Source organism: Heloderma suspectum, chromosome 5 (genome assembly GCF_057233095.1).
Source record: "Heloderma suspectum isolate Gila_16-S chromosome 5, 16-S_ref, whole genome shotgun sequence".
In the NCBI taxonomy this organism is placed as follows: Eukaryota; Metazoa; Chordata; class Lepidosauria; order Squamata; family Helodermatidae; genus Heloderma; species Heloderma suspectum.
In genome coordinates, this window is record NC_139462.1 from 207829541 (window position 1) to 207845047 (window position 15507).

General features: G+C 42.4%; 1 protein-coding gene across 16 annotated transcripts in view; it reads right to left on the reverse strand.

Moving 5' to 3' along the window:
• The window catches only part of NRP1 (neuropilin 1), a 233159-nt gene that overhangs the window by 77156 nt on the left and 140496 nt on the right, over nucleotides 1-15507 (reverse strand). For all 16 annotated transcript variants that reach the window (XR_014792444.1, XR_014792443.1, XR_014792438.1 and 13 more), the window contains 2 exons: nucleotides 3140-3298; nucleotides 929-1073 (listed from right to left, as the gene is read on the reverse strand). Coding sequence is in view for 8 of the 16 variants with exons in the window: in XM_084859198.1 (XP_084715324.1) it covers nucleotides 929-1073; nucleotides 3140-3298 (304 nt within the window). In the remaining 8 variants the exon portion in view is untranslated. The remainder of the gene's footprint in view (nucleotides 1-928; nucleotides 1074-3139; nucleotides 3299-15507) is intronic.

Below are 15507 nucleotides of genomic sequence, written 5' to 3' on the forward strand. Positions count from 1 at the left end.
TGCCATGTCTCTGCAGCCTTGAAATGTCTGATTTGGGAGGCAATAACTCACATGACTACATATAGCAGTCCTTCCCAGGAGAGAACACTCACAGAAGGCAGAGTAGTGGCTGTCTATTTTCCCATCTGTCTAGCACTGAAGTTCTCACTACATTGATGGCTGAACATCCAGATGTCTGGGCGGAGACTAGATAATTCACTGCCGAATTTACTTTGCAGATAGAATAGATTAGACTTGATTAATATTTCAGCTTGGGCTTAATGCATACACCTGGCATTAACGTTGTAGCATCTGAAGAGTTGCCATGTGTTCTTTGTACACATTGTACCACTCAGTTCCTGTGCTACGCATATGCATATCTTCTCCATTATTCTGGGAAGACCAATGTAGTATAAAGATGCCATTAGCAGCTAAACTATGGAAGTGAGTCCATCTACCCATTTTGCATCCGAAGCAGGTCCATTATGTGGTCCATGCACCTGGGGAATCGCCATTTAAGAATATCATTATGGGAAGTACACATGGCAGGGCATAGACAGTTACTGGGCCTGTTTAAACATCTTCATAGTCCTGTCAGTAGCCACAGTGGTAAAACTGAGCATCACATACTGTTTGTTGGATGCTGGAATGAGCAATACAGCAATAATATTGATTCTTAGAATAATGTATCTTTAGATTTTCATAGTATAACATATGCAAATATTTGGAACATGGAACAGTAATAAAGACTCTCCAATTACCTTGCAGCACACTCCTTTGCAAGTTTACTCAGAAGTAAGTCCCACTGCATTCAATGGGGCTTGCTCCCACTCAGGCAAGTCTACATATGATTCCTGCCTTATTATATTTATTTTCTCTTCTGCAAACACTTGCAAAATAGGAGTGGCAATTCTCCTTAAAATAAAAGCGAAAAAAGCAAAAACCTTACCCGTAATTTTACAGCCATACACTTCGAATCTTAGTGATATCCCAGTTTCCCAGGTTACAGGTTTGATTCGAACAAACCGCGTCAGGGCTGGCTTGGGGAAAGTTCTGTAGGCAATCTCACTGGGGTTGGTGTTTCCTATGAACACCTACAGAAAAAGAGGAAGAAATGCAATTCCTCTTAAATATGTTAGAAACCTTGTCTTATCAGCCCATAAATAAGTGTTTAATAATAATAAACAAACACCAATTCCACAAAGCATGGAAGGGATATAGGTAAAGGAGGTCATAACCAGTCACTGAATTTCTGTGACTCCTTGTGGCAATTGAGGACTTCCTAGATAAGCTTAAATCCACCATGGAGTGTTTGAACCCTGTGGGTTTAAGGACAGTTACTGGATTGCAATCATTGAGTTCAACATCACTAACTCCAAAGATAATGGGACATTTAGACCAAGTAATATAAATGCCTCATCTCTCCTATGGGTAATTCCATTTTGCAGAATTATTTATATAATCTGAAGGATCTTCTTTAACTGTTCATGAAATCGTCTAGATTTGTTTGCTGCTACTGCATATTCATTCTGTTTTCTATGTCTCTTCTTGCCCCCCTCTCATTAAGCCAAACCGATAAAGCTATACAAACAGATGATGCATCTGTCAAGGCCATTTGAGAAAGTTCTACCATAAGAAAGTCAGGTTCTCCATTGACTGAGATCAAGGAAGGTGACTAATTTCCTTCTTCATTAAACAATGCAAAAGCCCAGTTTCCTGATCTTCGCCTTTTCTCCTTTTATGGGCAGTAATTTCTTACACCTTTCCCCATCTCTTCCTGTTTTGACCTTTGCTGAGGGCAAAATATAGCAAAGGAATCTGACTGTCCCATAAAAAAACCTTTAGTTCATCAACCTGTGCACTTAACACCTTCTTCTTCTTCTTCTTCTTCTTCTTCTTCTTCTTCTTCTTCTTCTTCTTCTTCACTGTAAAACTAGCTCAGTTGAAACCACTATTCTCTATCTTGGTTTTTGCACAGTAGTAAACCTTGGCTGAAACTACACATAGCAGTTATACCATTATCATGCCATTATCATAACTATTGGTGCCCATTGGTGTCATGTGCAGCAATAGTTATGATAATGGCATGATAATGGTATAACTGCTATGTGTAGATTCAGCCCTTATCACACTGAATACTGTCCATGTTGCATCTTCTATGTTTAATCTATTTTTTCCATCACAGTCTTGCTAAGAATTGCTCTTACTTTTTCAATGGGAAGGAAGCGGCCATGGAATAAGGTCAGCAGAAATGTCTTGCAAACATTGACTATATTTACTACCAACCATCTGTTTAACTTATTAATATTAATTGCACAGGAAAGCTAGGCCAAGGCCTGTGCTAAAGTTTGGCTCTCTTTCAATAAGAGAAGACAAACAGGATGAAACAGCCAGGTTGTTATCTCTTATGCATGTTAAGGAAGTGTCACAGAAGTACAAGTGTTGCTTTGTGTAAGACCTTTAGGAATGGTTCTAAACACAAGTTTCAATGGTGTGGGATATTTTGGGCTTTGACTGGTGAACATTCACAAATATCATGGTGTCTATACCAAATCAAGAAAAAGATACCCATCTGGTTGAATCGTACAAAGCTGTATTTCTTTCAGAATAATTACATGTCTAGAAATCTTTTTGTTAATGGAATAGAATATATACAGCATGTTTTTGCACAAAACCCAAGCGTCGAAGAAAGAAAGAAAGAAAGAAAGAAAGAAAGAAAGAAAGAAAGAAAGACAGACAGACATTGGGCTAACTTTGGGAAAACAATGGTAGTGAATTGGAACCGTATATGTCAACTTCCAGAACTCAATACTCTTCTTTGTCCTTTTCATATCACAGATCTACCATTAAGTGGGACCCACTTCATTTTTTTTTCACCAAATACACCTGGGTTTCCTCTTCTCTCTAGGCAACTAGATCCTTTCTCTTGAGGGGGAAAACAAATGCAAAGAAAGTCATCTTCTTTATTTTTCATAGTTTATATTAAAGAGACCATGAAAACGAAAATGTAACTAAAAAGAAAAATGTGATGGTTCAGGCTCGTGTCTCTCTACTGCTGATTTGAGGCAGCTAATATTTTCTTTGAAAAGAATAGCTACAAGTAATAAAACATGTTAGAAATCCTTGAGTAGTGGAGACTCATGCAGATGTAAACTCTTACCAATGGTTTATTATTTCCATCTTTAACTGAAATCCAGTCTTCTCCATTGGAGCTGATATCCACGCGATACGTTTTCAAATAATACCATTTTTTAGTTTCTTTTGAGATGGCTCCCTGGGTCCCAACAGCAGATACAAAGCGGAGAAGGCCTAAGTCCACCTATAAGAAGGACAACAAAGGGACAAACATGCAGAGAAGTGAAAAACCAGGATACATCCTAATGTCTCATACCCTGATCTAGCAATCTCCTTCCATGTGTGTGTGACAGGTGGGGCAGGTGCAAGAAGTACATCCGTCTGCATGTGGGGAAAATGGTCAAATGCACGTATCTTCCTTGTATGCGCAATCTGATATGGGATTGTGTTGCATGTGGAAAACATCCCACTGCTTTGCCTTCATATAAAACAATGCTTCATGCATGTGTAAGAGGGCACAACTCAGACAGTCTATCTAGTTATTTCAGCAATGCACAGATATCTGCTTCAGCACCCAAAGGCGAATAACTATCCATCTGGGATCCATGTGCCTGGTTTGGATTGAAAGGGCCTTGGGTGGTGTACTGCATGTGCATGGGGGCTTCTAGTGGCAGCTGGACTCCAAACGCTGCCCCAAACTTCAACAGACCCTCTGCAGCAGCACCCTATGGGGTGTGATGGAATACTGTTGGAAGATAAAATCAGCAATTCTGCCTACCATGTGTGCATGAAAGCACTCTGCATGCACGCATGGGCCTCTTTGAATCCCAGCTACTGTGTGTACCTTCTTCACACAAAACTACTTCAGAAGCAAAAGCATCTGAAGATCAGGGATCCATGTTGCGTGTGCGCGTGTGCTAAATAGTCACTTGAGAGAAAACAACCATGAGAATTGTTCCTGTACCACTATTGCCTAACCAATCATACATCTTATCTCTGATACCAAAGTATGTAATAACATTTACTCAACCAGTCACAAGGAATATACAGTTAAGTGACTGCATTTCTAAAGTGTACCATTGTAATCAAAACCAAATATTTTCTTTCTTCTTTGAAATGTGGTATTTGAGGATGTGCTACTTGTTCCTGATGAAGCTCTCTTGAGTCGCGAATGTTCAGACATTTGTAGAGTGCCTTGAATCTGCTTGGGCTAAATGCCTCCTGTACATCAGAGGCTTTTAAAGTATTTTTGAAACATGCAGGATGCAGATTGTATTATGCCTCTAGTGTCCCACAAGCATCCTTTTTCCTGGATGCATGTCATACATCCAAAAGCCAGGGTGGGTTGGAGTGGGTGGGTGGATGGGTTAAATCAACATATTCTGCATTCTCTTAGGAAAAATGTGAAGGAAGCCCTGTTGAAAACAGAAGGGCTGCTGTTTAGATTTGCATGGCAAATATACAAATCACTTGGAAACTGGAAGTTCTGCAACATAAAAAACAATATCTTTGTGTTTCGGGGCAGGAGCCAGAGAGAAGGGTGAAATAGTGCTGGCTTGTGGTGCCTCTTCTGATGTTTTTTAAGGCTAGCAAACCCCAGCCTTGCATTTTAGCGCTGTTCATGAAGATTAATTCCCTGTGTTTGTATATACAGAAAAGTCATTCCCAAACTGTGCTGGTGGGATGCCCTAATGTGGCCATGAGAGTATGCTAACTGCCATGAAAAATACATCATTTGATTTCAACAATTAAAAGTTCCTGTGATCCCTCCCAGTCCTCCCCCCACTATGTAAGGAGCTATGAGCTGCCTTTTGCATCCCTGCATGTTTTCCATTTCCTGTTCTGATCTTACATCCTTCCAATCAGCCTTCACTGAGGATTAGTTAACTCTGCCCTGACTTTGCAGCAAGTGGGACTGGAACATTCAAAAGCTTCTTGAGCACTGAAGGTGGAAAAAGAGGGTAGATATGTTTAAACAAAGAAAATAAAGCAACTTCCCAAAAGGAGACACAGCAGAATTACCCACCCTTTAATGGAGGATGCCTGTTGCACTGCTGTGGGAGAGACAGTGCTTCCTTCTAATCTGTGCTTTCTTCTAATCAAGAGATATGCCCAGAATGGGATGACTCATGCAAGAGCACAGAGGTGGGCTCCCTCTGATGGGGGGGATTTTTCCTCTTGTACTGGCCATGTTGGGAGTTGTAGGCCACCAACTCTGGAGGGTGCCAGGTCAGGGAAGGCTGTTTTACACAGTCCAAAAGCAAAGCTGTTTGTGTCCAAAGTTTGGAAAGACTGATATACAGGTTGAACTGTGTAAAGCAGAGCAGCAGAACCTGTGCCTCTCCAGATGTTGCAGGACATCAACTCCCATCAGCCCCAGTCAGCATGGACAATGGTCAGGGAGGATGGGAGCTGTAGTCCGACAACATCTGAAGGGCCACAGGTTCCCCAGCCCTGGTAAAAAACTTTGTTTGGGTACAAGACAAACATGTTCTTGCTCTTAAAACGGGAGAGAGAAGGGATCTGCAATCTTTCTTCCACTGGTTTGGGTCTTTTAAATGAAAAACAGCTTCAGAGGCTGAAATTGAAAGTGGAAGAACAGTGGCAGATGCGCTGCTTAACCCTTTCCCTTTCTGCTCTTTGTGTGCTCAGAATCACACTCCTCCCTCAGCTGCCTTTCCATCTATCAGGAGAAAGATACAGGATCCAACAAGCATTCTTTCTGCAGGAAATACGTCATACGGCCCAAAGTCAGGGTGAGGCAGAAAGTGAGGGAAGGGAATTGTGAGTGAAATAATGGTAGGAAAGGGAAAGGGTTAATCATCCCCTCCCCTATGCTGCTTTTCTGCTCTCAGTTACAGCCTCTGAGGCTATTTTACACTTAAATAAATAAATAAATAAAATATTCACAGGAAAGAAAAATCATGCCACTCAGCATCACACGTTGTTTGTCCCAAAGAACAATCTGAAGGTTAATGGGGGGAATGTCGTCATTATCGTGCAGAGCAATCTCAACTTAAGTTGAAATGCTCTCCAAATTGTACGCCGCTGATTGTGAAGAGTGCTGCATTTTTGAGTCACGTCCAGTTACGAGACTTCAATTCCAGGATGAAGGACTCTCAAAAATCTAAAAGACCGCACTGAGTTACTTAAATGAAATCCTTTCCTCAGAAAATTCAAACAGCTCTTCAGTTTTGAAATGATTAAGGTCCCAAGCTCATACTGTTCAAAGTGATTTGAAATGCCTCTAAATGGAATTTTCATATGGGGCGTTTTTTTTAACCTCCTTTTTATCTTTCTTCCCCCCCTCTTTTAAAAAAAATAATCAATAAGTGCTTCATTCCAATTGAAGTCAAGCGATGGTCCATTATGAGAGTGTGAGAAATTAGAAACCATACTAAAACTTTGCTATGTGATTGTTTCCTTGACCTGGTTTAACTTCTACAAGATCCAGTTGTCTGATATGCTATTGTAATGTCAAACAGTAATTGACTACAGCTGATTTCCACTATGGATACCCTTGTTCAGCGTTCTCCATCCTGGTGCCCTCCAGATGTGTTGGACTACAGCTCCCATAATGCCATGCTTTATGGGAATTATGGGGGTTGTAGTCCAACACATCTGGAGGACACCAGGTTGGGGAAGTCTGCTCTTGTTTATCAGACTGAGATGGTAATCCTAAACATGTTTGCTACAATAAGCTCATTGGATGTACTTCTGAGTAACCATTTTTAGGGTTACTTATTCCATATATTTATTTATTAAAAATATTTTTATACTGTTCTTCAATCATATTACAAATGTAAACAAATAAAAGTAAAATTAGCGAACAGTCTCAACAATATAAAAGTTGCATAAAACAGTCAACTGGATTAAAAAATCATCTGAAAAGTTTTGGGAAAATGAAAAGGTCATTGCCTGGTGCCAAAAGGATAGTAGGTGTCACATGAATCCTTCTGGCAGTGGTGGCTGGTGGCTCTGATGTCAGTGGGGTGGTGAATCTGCTCTAGGTTTCAGTCAGAACCAGTCAGAACTCCAAAGGAGCTACACAAGGTGTGAAGCACCTTTTATAGCTCCTTTAGAATACTGATTGGTTCTGACTGAAACACAGAGCGGATTCAGCACCCCACTGATATCGGAGCCACCAGCCTCCACTGATCATAAATAAGTTGCCACCACTGAGAAATCTTCTGTCTGGTAGCCACCCAACTCACCTCAAGTTGCAAGATGCTCAAGCAATGATCTGATTTCCCTGCTACTTTACTAACCTTTGATATGGGTAGGGACAAACAAGATTGTTATAGCTATTTAGAGAGTCATTGTTAGTTCTTTGGGACATAGATTTTGTGTGAGTCCTTGGAAAATTATGAATTTCATCCATTAACCTAACTAAATTTCATTCAGTATCTAACCAGATGCTCATTGTTCAATGGAATAATTTCCAGAAGTGTCATCCCTAAGGGTAGTAATTCTAGGAAAGCTATGTCATCATTCCATTAGATGTTCATCTGCATTTGTAGGGTTGTGCTTCTTGGAACAGCTCTGCCTAAACTTCTCCAACCTGGCACCCTCCAGATGTTTTGGATTTCGGCTCCCATCAGCCCCATTCAGCATGGCCAAAGGTCAGGAAAGCTGAGAGTTGTAGTCCAAACATCTGGAGAGCACTAGGCTGGGGAAGCATGCTTTAAATTATGATCACTGTGCACTCACTTTTAATCAAAAAGCCTTACACGTAAAGTGTAAATGTGTAAGGAGGTTGGTCAGGTTTTTTTTCTAGCTATAAGGAGCCCACCGCTAGTTGTGACAGTAATATGATTACTTGACGGCTGTTCTCTCCTCTTCCCTCTTACACCCTTTCTGACTTTCCCCTATTCTCTTCTATAAAGCATTCTATTCTTTGGTTGGAAGAACGTCTGTTTCACATTAAGATGAACAATAGAGGAATGTGGTGATGAAAGACTGTATATCTGATGCAAAACATCAAATACCTTGGCAAAAATACATTATTTAATCGTTTTCACCGTGTGTGTGTGAGAGAGAGAGAGGGAGAGAGAGAGAGACAGAGAGACAGAGAGAGACAGAGAGACAGAGAAAGATTGATATTTGAAACATTGATAACGGTCAGCACAATTCAAATGTCTTTACTCTTCATTTCCAAGATTAGGAGATTCATTTGTTTGTATGTTCTCTTTCCTTTCCACTAGACCAAGTTTTAAATCAATTCATACATACTGATGCCATGAAATCTACTCTATGAATGTTGATCCAGGGCCAATGCACAAACCTCTCTGCATGGCTATGCACCCTTTTCCTTTCCATCATGACTGCCCTGTGTGCTTCAGCATTTGATTTCCTGAATTGTTCATTATGAGAATAACACTGCACTTTTACATGCTATCACAAAGCATGAATCTTCCTAATGTGGCTAGAATGCAAATGGTGATTTATGGTTGTGTGATAAGTGTTTCAGACAACATATTTATCTAATGTAAGTTGCATTTCAGGTAGGGATGTATGAAACACCTACCTGGCTCCGCGCCGGGCAATCCGCGGTGGGGGGGAGGCGCTCCGTCCCTCCCCCCGGAATCCTGCCCGGCTGGCTCCGCTCTGCAGCCAAACTGCGGAGCTGCCAGCCGCCTCTGGCCACCCACAGCTGGATATCTGGCCGCTGGGCAGCCCTGCAGGGACGCAAAAGGCGGCTGTCATAGCCGCCGCCATTTGCGTCCCTGTATTGAGCCATGATAGGCTACGTAAATATTTACGTAGCCTATCACGGCAGGGGGGAAAAAACCCCAGCATATGCAAATGGCAGTAGCCACCACCATTTGCGTACTCTGGGTTCCCCCCCCCCCACCGTGATAGGCTACATAAATACTTACGTAGCCTATCACGGCAGGGGGAAAATACCCCAGCGTATGCAAATGGAGGTAGCCGCCGCCATTTGCGTATGCTAGGTTCCCCCCCCCCCGCTGTGATAGGCTACATAAATACTTAAGTAGCCTATCATGGCATCTGCAGGGACGCAAATGGCGTCCCTGCGTTAGCCGTGATAGGCTACATAAGTATTTACGTAGCCTATCACGGCTATGAAGAGGAGGAAGCGAATGGCGGCCGCAGGACGGCCGTCATTCGCAAAGCAGCGCGGATGGGAGCAGGTAAGTGCTCCGTTTCGCGTGCCTTTCATGGGGTGGGGACGGCAGGGACTTCGTTCCGTGCGCCTTTCATGGGTTGGGGGGGCAAGGGCTTCGTTCCGCGACGGATTTCGGGGGGCCGAATGCACTGGCATTCGGCCTCACTGAGATCCATCACGGAATTCTCTGACATCCCTAAAAATTCAGGCTTAAAAAATGTGAACTAGTCCTCACACAATCCAGAGAGTGGGCTGAAATTTGGGTGAAGCAGTAATGTCATTGTTTCGTTAGCCCAATTCAGTCATAATGAACTTGGTCCAATTAACCATGATTTAGCAGACTGAGAATGAGCACTGTGTTCATGTTTTCTGGGCTCCATTAAAGTACAGTTTCCCATTATGTTTAAACAGGGAAACTGTGGCTTAAGCTTGGACTACAATGCCAGCTTACAAACCTGGATCAAACCATGGTTTGCAATCCTGGTTTATAGTCAGAGCTTAAATCACAGTTTCTCAGGTTAGACATAATGGGAAACTGTGGTTTAACAAACTCTGGAAGTAGTGCCTAAAGTGAAAAAGAGAAAGGAGAAGCAAGCACATGGACAAAGCACTTTTTCTCAGTCCATCATCCCTAGCCAGCATGGCCAATGCTAGAATTGGGGGTAAGTCAGGGAACAGTGGCGCCATCAGAACAAGACACTGGGGCACACATACAGACCCCCACTCAGCAGACTGAGCAAGCCCCCCCACAGTTCAACAGGGTTGGCTTGCCACATTTACCCCAGAAGACCATTAAGTTCATTAGAATTATGTAACTGCACCACTGTCAGGGACTAGGACTTGTAGATTTTGTTACTGGAGCAAGACTGTTATGTCTGAAGTTGACTATTGAGTATCCCAACATATGGATGGATATTTCATTCTAACATAATAGTTTTCTAAGGGTGCAGTCCTATGCATGTTTAGATAGAAAGGAAGTCCTACAATTCCCAGGGCTTTTCCATAGGAGGCTTTTATTGTGCACTTGTGATCGGTCACTCATGGAAGTTTGCGGGTCCTTTACACAACATTGTCATCCTCCAGGGCCTCTCTTGTGCTTTATGAACTTTATCCTGGCTTTTTTGAGATCGGGGAAATTGTGGCATTTTCCCTAGAAGCACAATGAAGTGCTATAATGGCCGCATGAATTTCTGTAATTGTGCTATACCACAACGCCATCTAGTGGCTGTATAATGAAACACAGAACTTGCAGAGAAAGAAATCCCCTGAGAAACAGCCAGTGTCAGCCATGTTAAAGGAGCCAATCTGAATCCCACAAACAGTCCAGAAGAGGAAGCCCAGTAAAGTTGTGGGATAAAACCTTGGTGTAGAGCAGCCCCCAGCATGCCCTAGCCAGCATGGGAGTTGCAGGACTTTTTCTGTCTAAACATGCATAGGATTGCACCCTAAAAATGTTTTCACACAAGACCTCCAAAGCACCTTTGAGGTTCTCTTGCTATTTGTGCCATGTATTTACGTTACTAACATTGGGTAAATTGCCAAAATGGAAGTGAATGTACATTTTAGCTGACATTGGTTTTACATATATGCCAGAGATCAATTTAACTAAACATCCATCTAGGCCAGCTGTGATGCCTACATTTTCTTTAAAAACCAAGTCTTGGACATAATTATAAAATGTATCACAGTCACATTCAACCCGCAGCTTCTTAACTACCATTTTAGCTTTTTCCTGAATATGGCCTTGAGTATGTAACCTTTAAAACTACTTACACTAGTAAGTACTACAAGTAAAATGATGGAGAGAGCAATCCTACTGGGATAGGCGGCTGCTTCTGAACTCGGAGGTGATCGCCTATCCAATGCAGGGCAGGAGAAGCTCAGAGGGGATCGTCCTCTCCGCGGTTCAGCTGCCCTGCATTCATGGCTAGACAGCCGATTTCAGCTGTCTAGCCATGGAAAGTCGGACTGGGGGAAGTGGTGGCCAGATGACACGTAGGATGTGTCGTACTGGCATTTCCGAGTTCCCCGCCCTGGCACGCCCCCAGGAATGACCCATTTTTGCCACTCGGTGCTCCTCTTCTGAGCACAGAGCGCAGGGCCATTTCATGCTGCCTATGAAGCAGCACCAGGGGGGCTGAAGGTAGGTTCTCAGGGAACTGACCTTGGAGTGCAGGCTTCGAGGTCGGTTCCTGGGAACCGACCTATCCTATGGCCTTCTAGGCTCTGACTAGCGGCCATAGGATTGCACCCTAATCCTAGTGATAAATGCTAATAATACAGGCACCAGTAGCACAAGCAAGTACTGCAAGTACTAAAAATATCAACAGTGTACAGAACTGGAAATACATTTCCCCCCCTGGATGGTCAATGAAAGACAAAATAGTTGTTCCTGTTTTTTCTATCAAGGTTCTCATTAGGCCCCGGTGAGAGCAAATTGGACAGGGATGGTTCTTTATATGAAAGAACTATTGTCTCTCTGTTTTCTGCAGTGATTCTTGGCAGCTAGTAAATATATTTTAACTGCTAGGCTTTTATCTTATATGCTGCACAGGGAATGACATGGAAAGGTCTGTATACACCAGGCCCGCACAGCTTGTGACCCTCCAGGCCTAACAAAGTCTAGCAGCCATGTAAGACTCCCTAAAAGGGTCTTAATAAGCCTCCTGGATTTTTTTCTGCCTGGCAGAAACTGGAAAATCAAGCACCTCTTAGGCTACAATACAGGACGAGTGGAGCCATGTTCAGCTTGGTGGGTCACCATGTTGCACAGGTCTGGTGTTCACATTTCATTCAGAATCATTTCAGCAGGAGGATAAAGTAGCATGTTTAGCTACTGTGTAGTAAATCATGTAGCAAATAGATGAAACCGGCTGGTTAAGGAGCTCTGTGCAACGCGCAGGCCGTGAAATGAATCTTCCTGCTTCCTATAATCATACAAACATAACCAAGCCATAAATGCAAAGGACTCATTTTCAAAATGAAAATCTGTCATGCACAATAAAACATAGTCCACTGAGACTGCTGTGGTGAGGGAGCAGTTGTTGTTACCAGCCTTTTTAACACTCTCGCTGTAGGTTGGTCTGTTCTGCTGCCTGAGAAAATAAAAGATGAAGGGCTGGCGTTCGATTAACAGGAAGCTTTTTGTTTGTGAGAATGTCTTGTGGCTTGGAAAGCTGCATAATCTGTCATTTGACCCCCTATATCCCCAAAAGTCAATATTTTTAGGAAATTGTGTCATTTCCTTAGATAGCAAGCACTATTCAGAGTCCAATTTGCCTTTATGGTACATTATTGTTCTGATGTCTGTTACAGTAATCATGGTTACAGTTAACCAGCATATTTCCTGTCAAGGTACTGCCTTTTTGAATTAGCAATGGGTTTGATGTGGCGGTGTTCACATGACACAATGTTCCCCTATTTTTACTGGAGTGCCACTTCCACAATCTCTCTCTCTCTCTCTCTCTCTCTCTCTCTCTCTCATACACACGCAATCCATGCCCTCTGTGAATGCATCTGACTTGTGCCTTTAGCAAGGGCCAATGTGTCTTTTTCAGATCAGCTGTGGGGCACAGCAGAACGCAGGATCAAATACTCAGAAGCTCCAATTTCAACAACACAAGGAAAGTGGCATCCCCTCCAACATTTCAGAGATGAAAACAGGGGCATGCTTGTAACCCTAATCCCCCCCCCAAGGATCGTTGCCCAGGTTCTGCCCCAAGACTTCTTATAAATTGCCAAACACTCTTCTTTGCATGCTGTACTCATTTACTTTGAAGTAAGAACATCAGAAGAACCATGCTAGATCAGACCAAAGACCTCTTTAGTGCAGCATTCTCTTTCAACTGTGGACAACCAGATGCCTCTGGGAAGTGTACAAGTAGTATAGCACCCTCCTGCTTGTGTCCCCCAGCAGCTGTCATACTGCATCTGATACTGGAGGGAATAGAAAGCCATCATGACTAGTATCCATTGATCACCATATCCTCCATGAATTTCTCTAATCTCATTGAAAAGCCATCCAAGTTGGTGGCCATCACTATGTCTTGTGGTAGCGAATTCCATAGTTCAATCATGTGCTGTATGCAGACTTACTTCTTCTCCTGCACTGATTTGAAAACCAAGACATGGTTTGTTCTTTTGTTAAACACATACTTGAAAAACATTACCTCCCTACACTAGGTAATCATTGTAATTCAGCTATGCAGTGTGTGAAATTTATTTATTTATTTATTTGATTTATACTTTGCTTTTCTATTAAAAATGGGACTCAAGGCAGCATTTATATCCCACCTTGTTCTGCTTGCAAGGAATACAAGGTGGCTTACAAAGCCCTCCTCCTCTCCACTTTATCCTCACAACAACTCTGTGAGGTAGGTTAGACTGAGAGTCAGTGACTGGCCTGAAGTCACCAGTGAGCTTCATGGCCAAGTGGGGACTAGAGCCCAGATCTCCCAAGTCCCAGTCCAGCACTCTAACCACTACACCACACTGACTTTCAGTGTGGGAGGCTGCACACTACTGCATGGTATCTTAGTGTGTCCAGGTACATGCATTTACCTATACAAGAGACAAGCATGATACATCCATTTCCCATTGAAAGATTTAACTAATGGAGACCCTGAGGTGGGTAGTTAGCCCTGAGGAATGACCACTGTAGCAACTCACACACTAACAAAATGTTAACAGAACATCCCCCCAAGCCAAAAATAGGAACACAATAGGAAGAGTATTTTGCAGTGACAGGTGCCAGAGACAAAAGGGGCTCTGTCTCTGGAGCTTATGAAATGGCAGAGAACAAGACGGCAAGGTATTCCAAGGGATCTGAAGTTGAGGAAATGGGCTCTGGGTTTAAAATAGGCTCACAGACAAAGCACGGAAGCAATATCAACTTTTGCTGGATAGTGGCCAGATGTTTTGGCCTACAACTCCCATCAGTCCTTCCCATTGGCTACGGCTTACAGGAGTTCTAGACCAAAACAGCTGGAGATCCATATGTTGCCCATCCATGTCTTAAATGAAGCTGTGCCTGTGAGCAGCTAGTCCATACTCTTATTATACTGCTGTTTGCTGGGCGAGCCTCTAACTTTGCCTGAGTCTGAGCCAGGATCTGGTTCAAATTTCCACTCAACACTGAACTAAGGGTCCACTTCATATGTTACCTCTTTTTTTCCCTATAGCAGGATTATCTTCAATTTGGGAAAACTGTGTATGTGCTGTAATGCATGAAATGTGGCACAAATTATTTTCTATACACTGATCTGGCAGCTGCTATGCGTATCATTTTCCCCTATCTATATACCTGTACAAAAAATCCTTGTGTGTCAAAACTCCATGACATGATTTTGTTATTTGGAGATAACAGCTCTGTGGAAACAAAGTAACACATGAAGGAGCTCTTACTGTGTTGTTTTACTCAAGATATTTATATTTTGCCTCAGGTCCTCATCTGAAAAATGGAAAAAATAGTCGCCTACCTCATAGGGTTGTTGTGAGGCCCAAAGAAATAAGGATTGTGAAGCACTCTCTACAGCAGAACATGCTACAAAAATTATAAGTAACAACAACAAAAGGAAGATGTACTACTCTTCAACAAAAGATACATATTTTTTTTTTGAAAATGTTACTATTCTAGAGGGAATGCAGAAAGGGCCTTTGTCACTTGTCACTGCTATGCTTGCAGGCCCTGTCACCCCTCCAAAAATTAGGGGGGGGGGAAAGACCTATCTTTTTGACAGGGAAAAGATAATGTGTGTGTGGGCTGTGGCACATCTGGATTCATGGCACATTCTCCTACTCTTATGTTAATTTTTTTTGCATAAATCAGAAGCAACTAATTAAAAGAGAAATATTTAATTCTGACATGTTCTTTGAACTGGCATTCCATCTGGTTCTGTTTTTGAATAGTAAAATCTGCTGTAGCTGTAAAAATTGGCAAGAAGTACTCTGGTAAGGGGAGACAAAAGCGACTCAGTACAGCAGGTTCATACACTAGCATTTCAGTTTGAGACATTTCCAGAATTCAGCATACCAAACTGCTCTAGCATGGAAACTATAAAAATTAAATATGAAAAAGGGGAAAATGCTATTCTACCCTGGGAGAAGACAGTACCACTGGTATACATTAGTTCTGTGTGGTATTCTTAGTTTCAGCCTTTGAAAAAAGTATTTGGTTGAGAAGCATGTGGAAAACAATACATCCCACTGAAACTAGCTAAGTGTGTTTTATGGCATGCTTTCAGTGGCCATGCAAACAAAGGAGAAATAGACTTTCAGATATTCCATTAAGCTATAGTCCAACTGCACAACTTAAAAAACCAAAA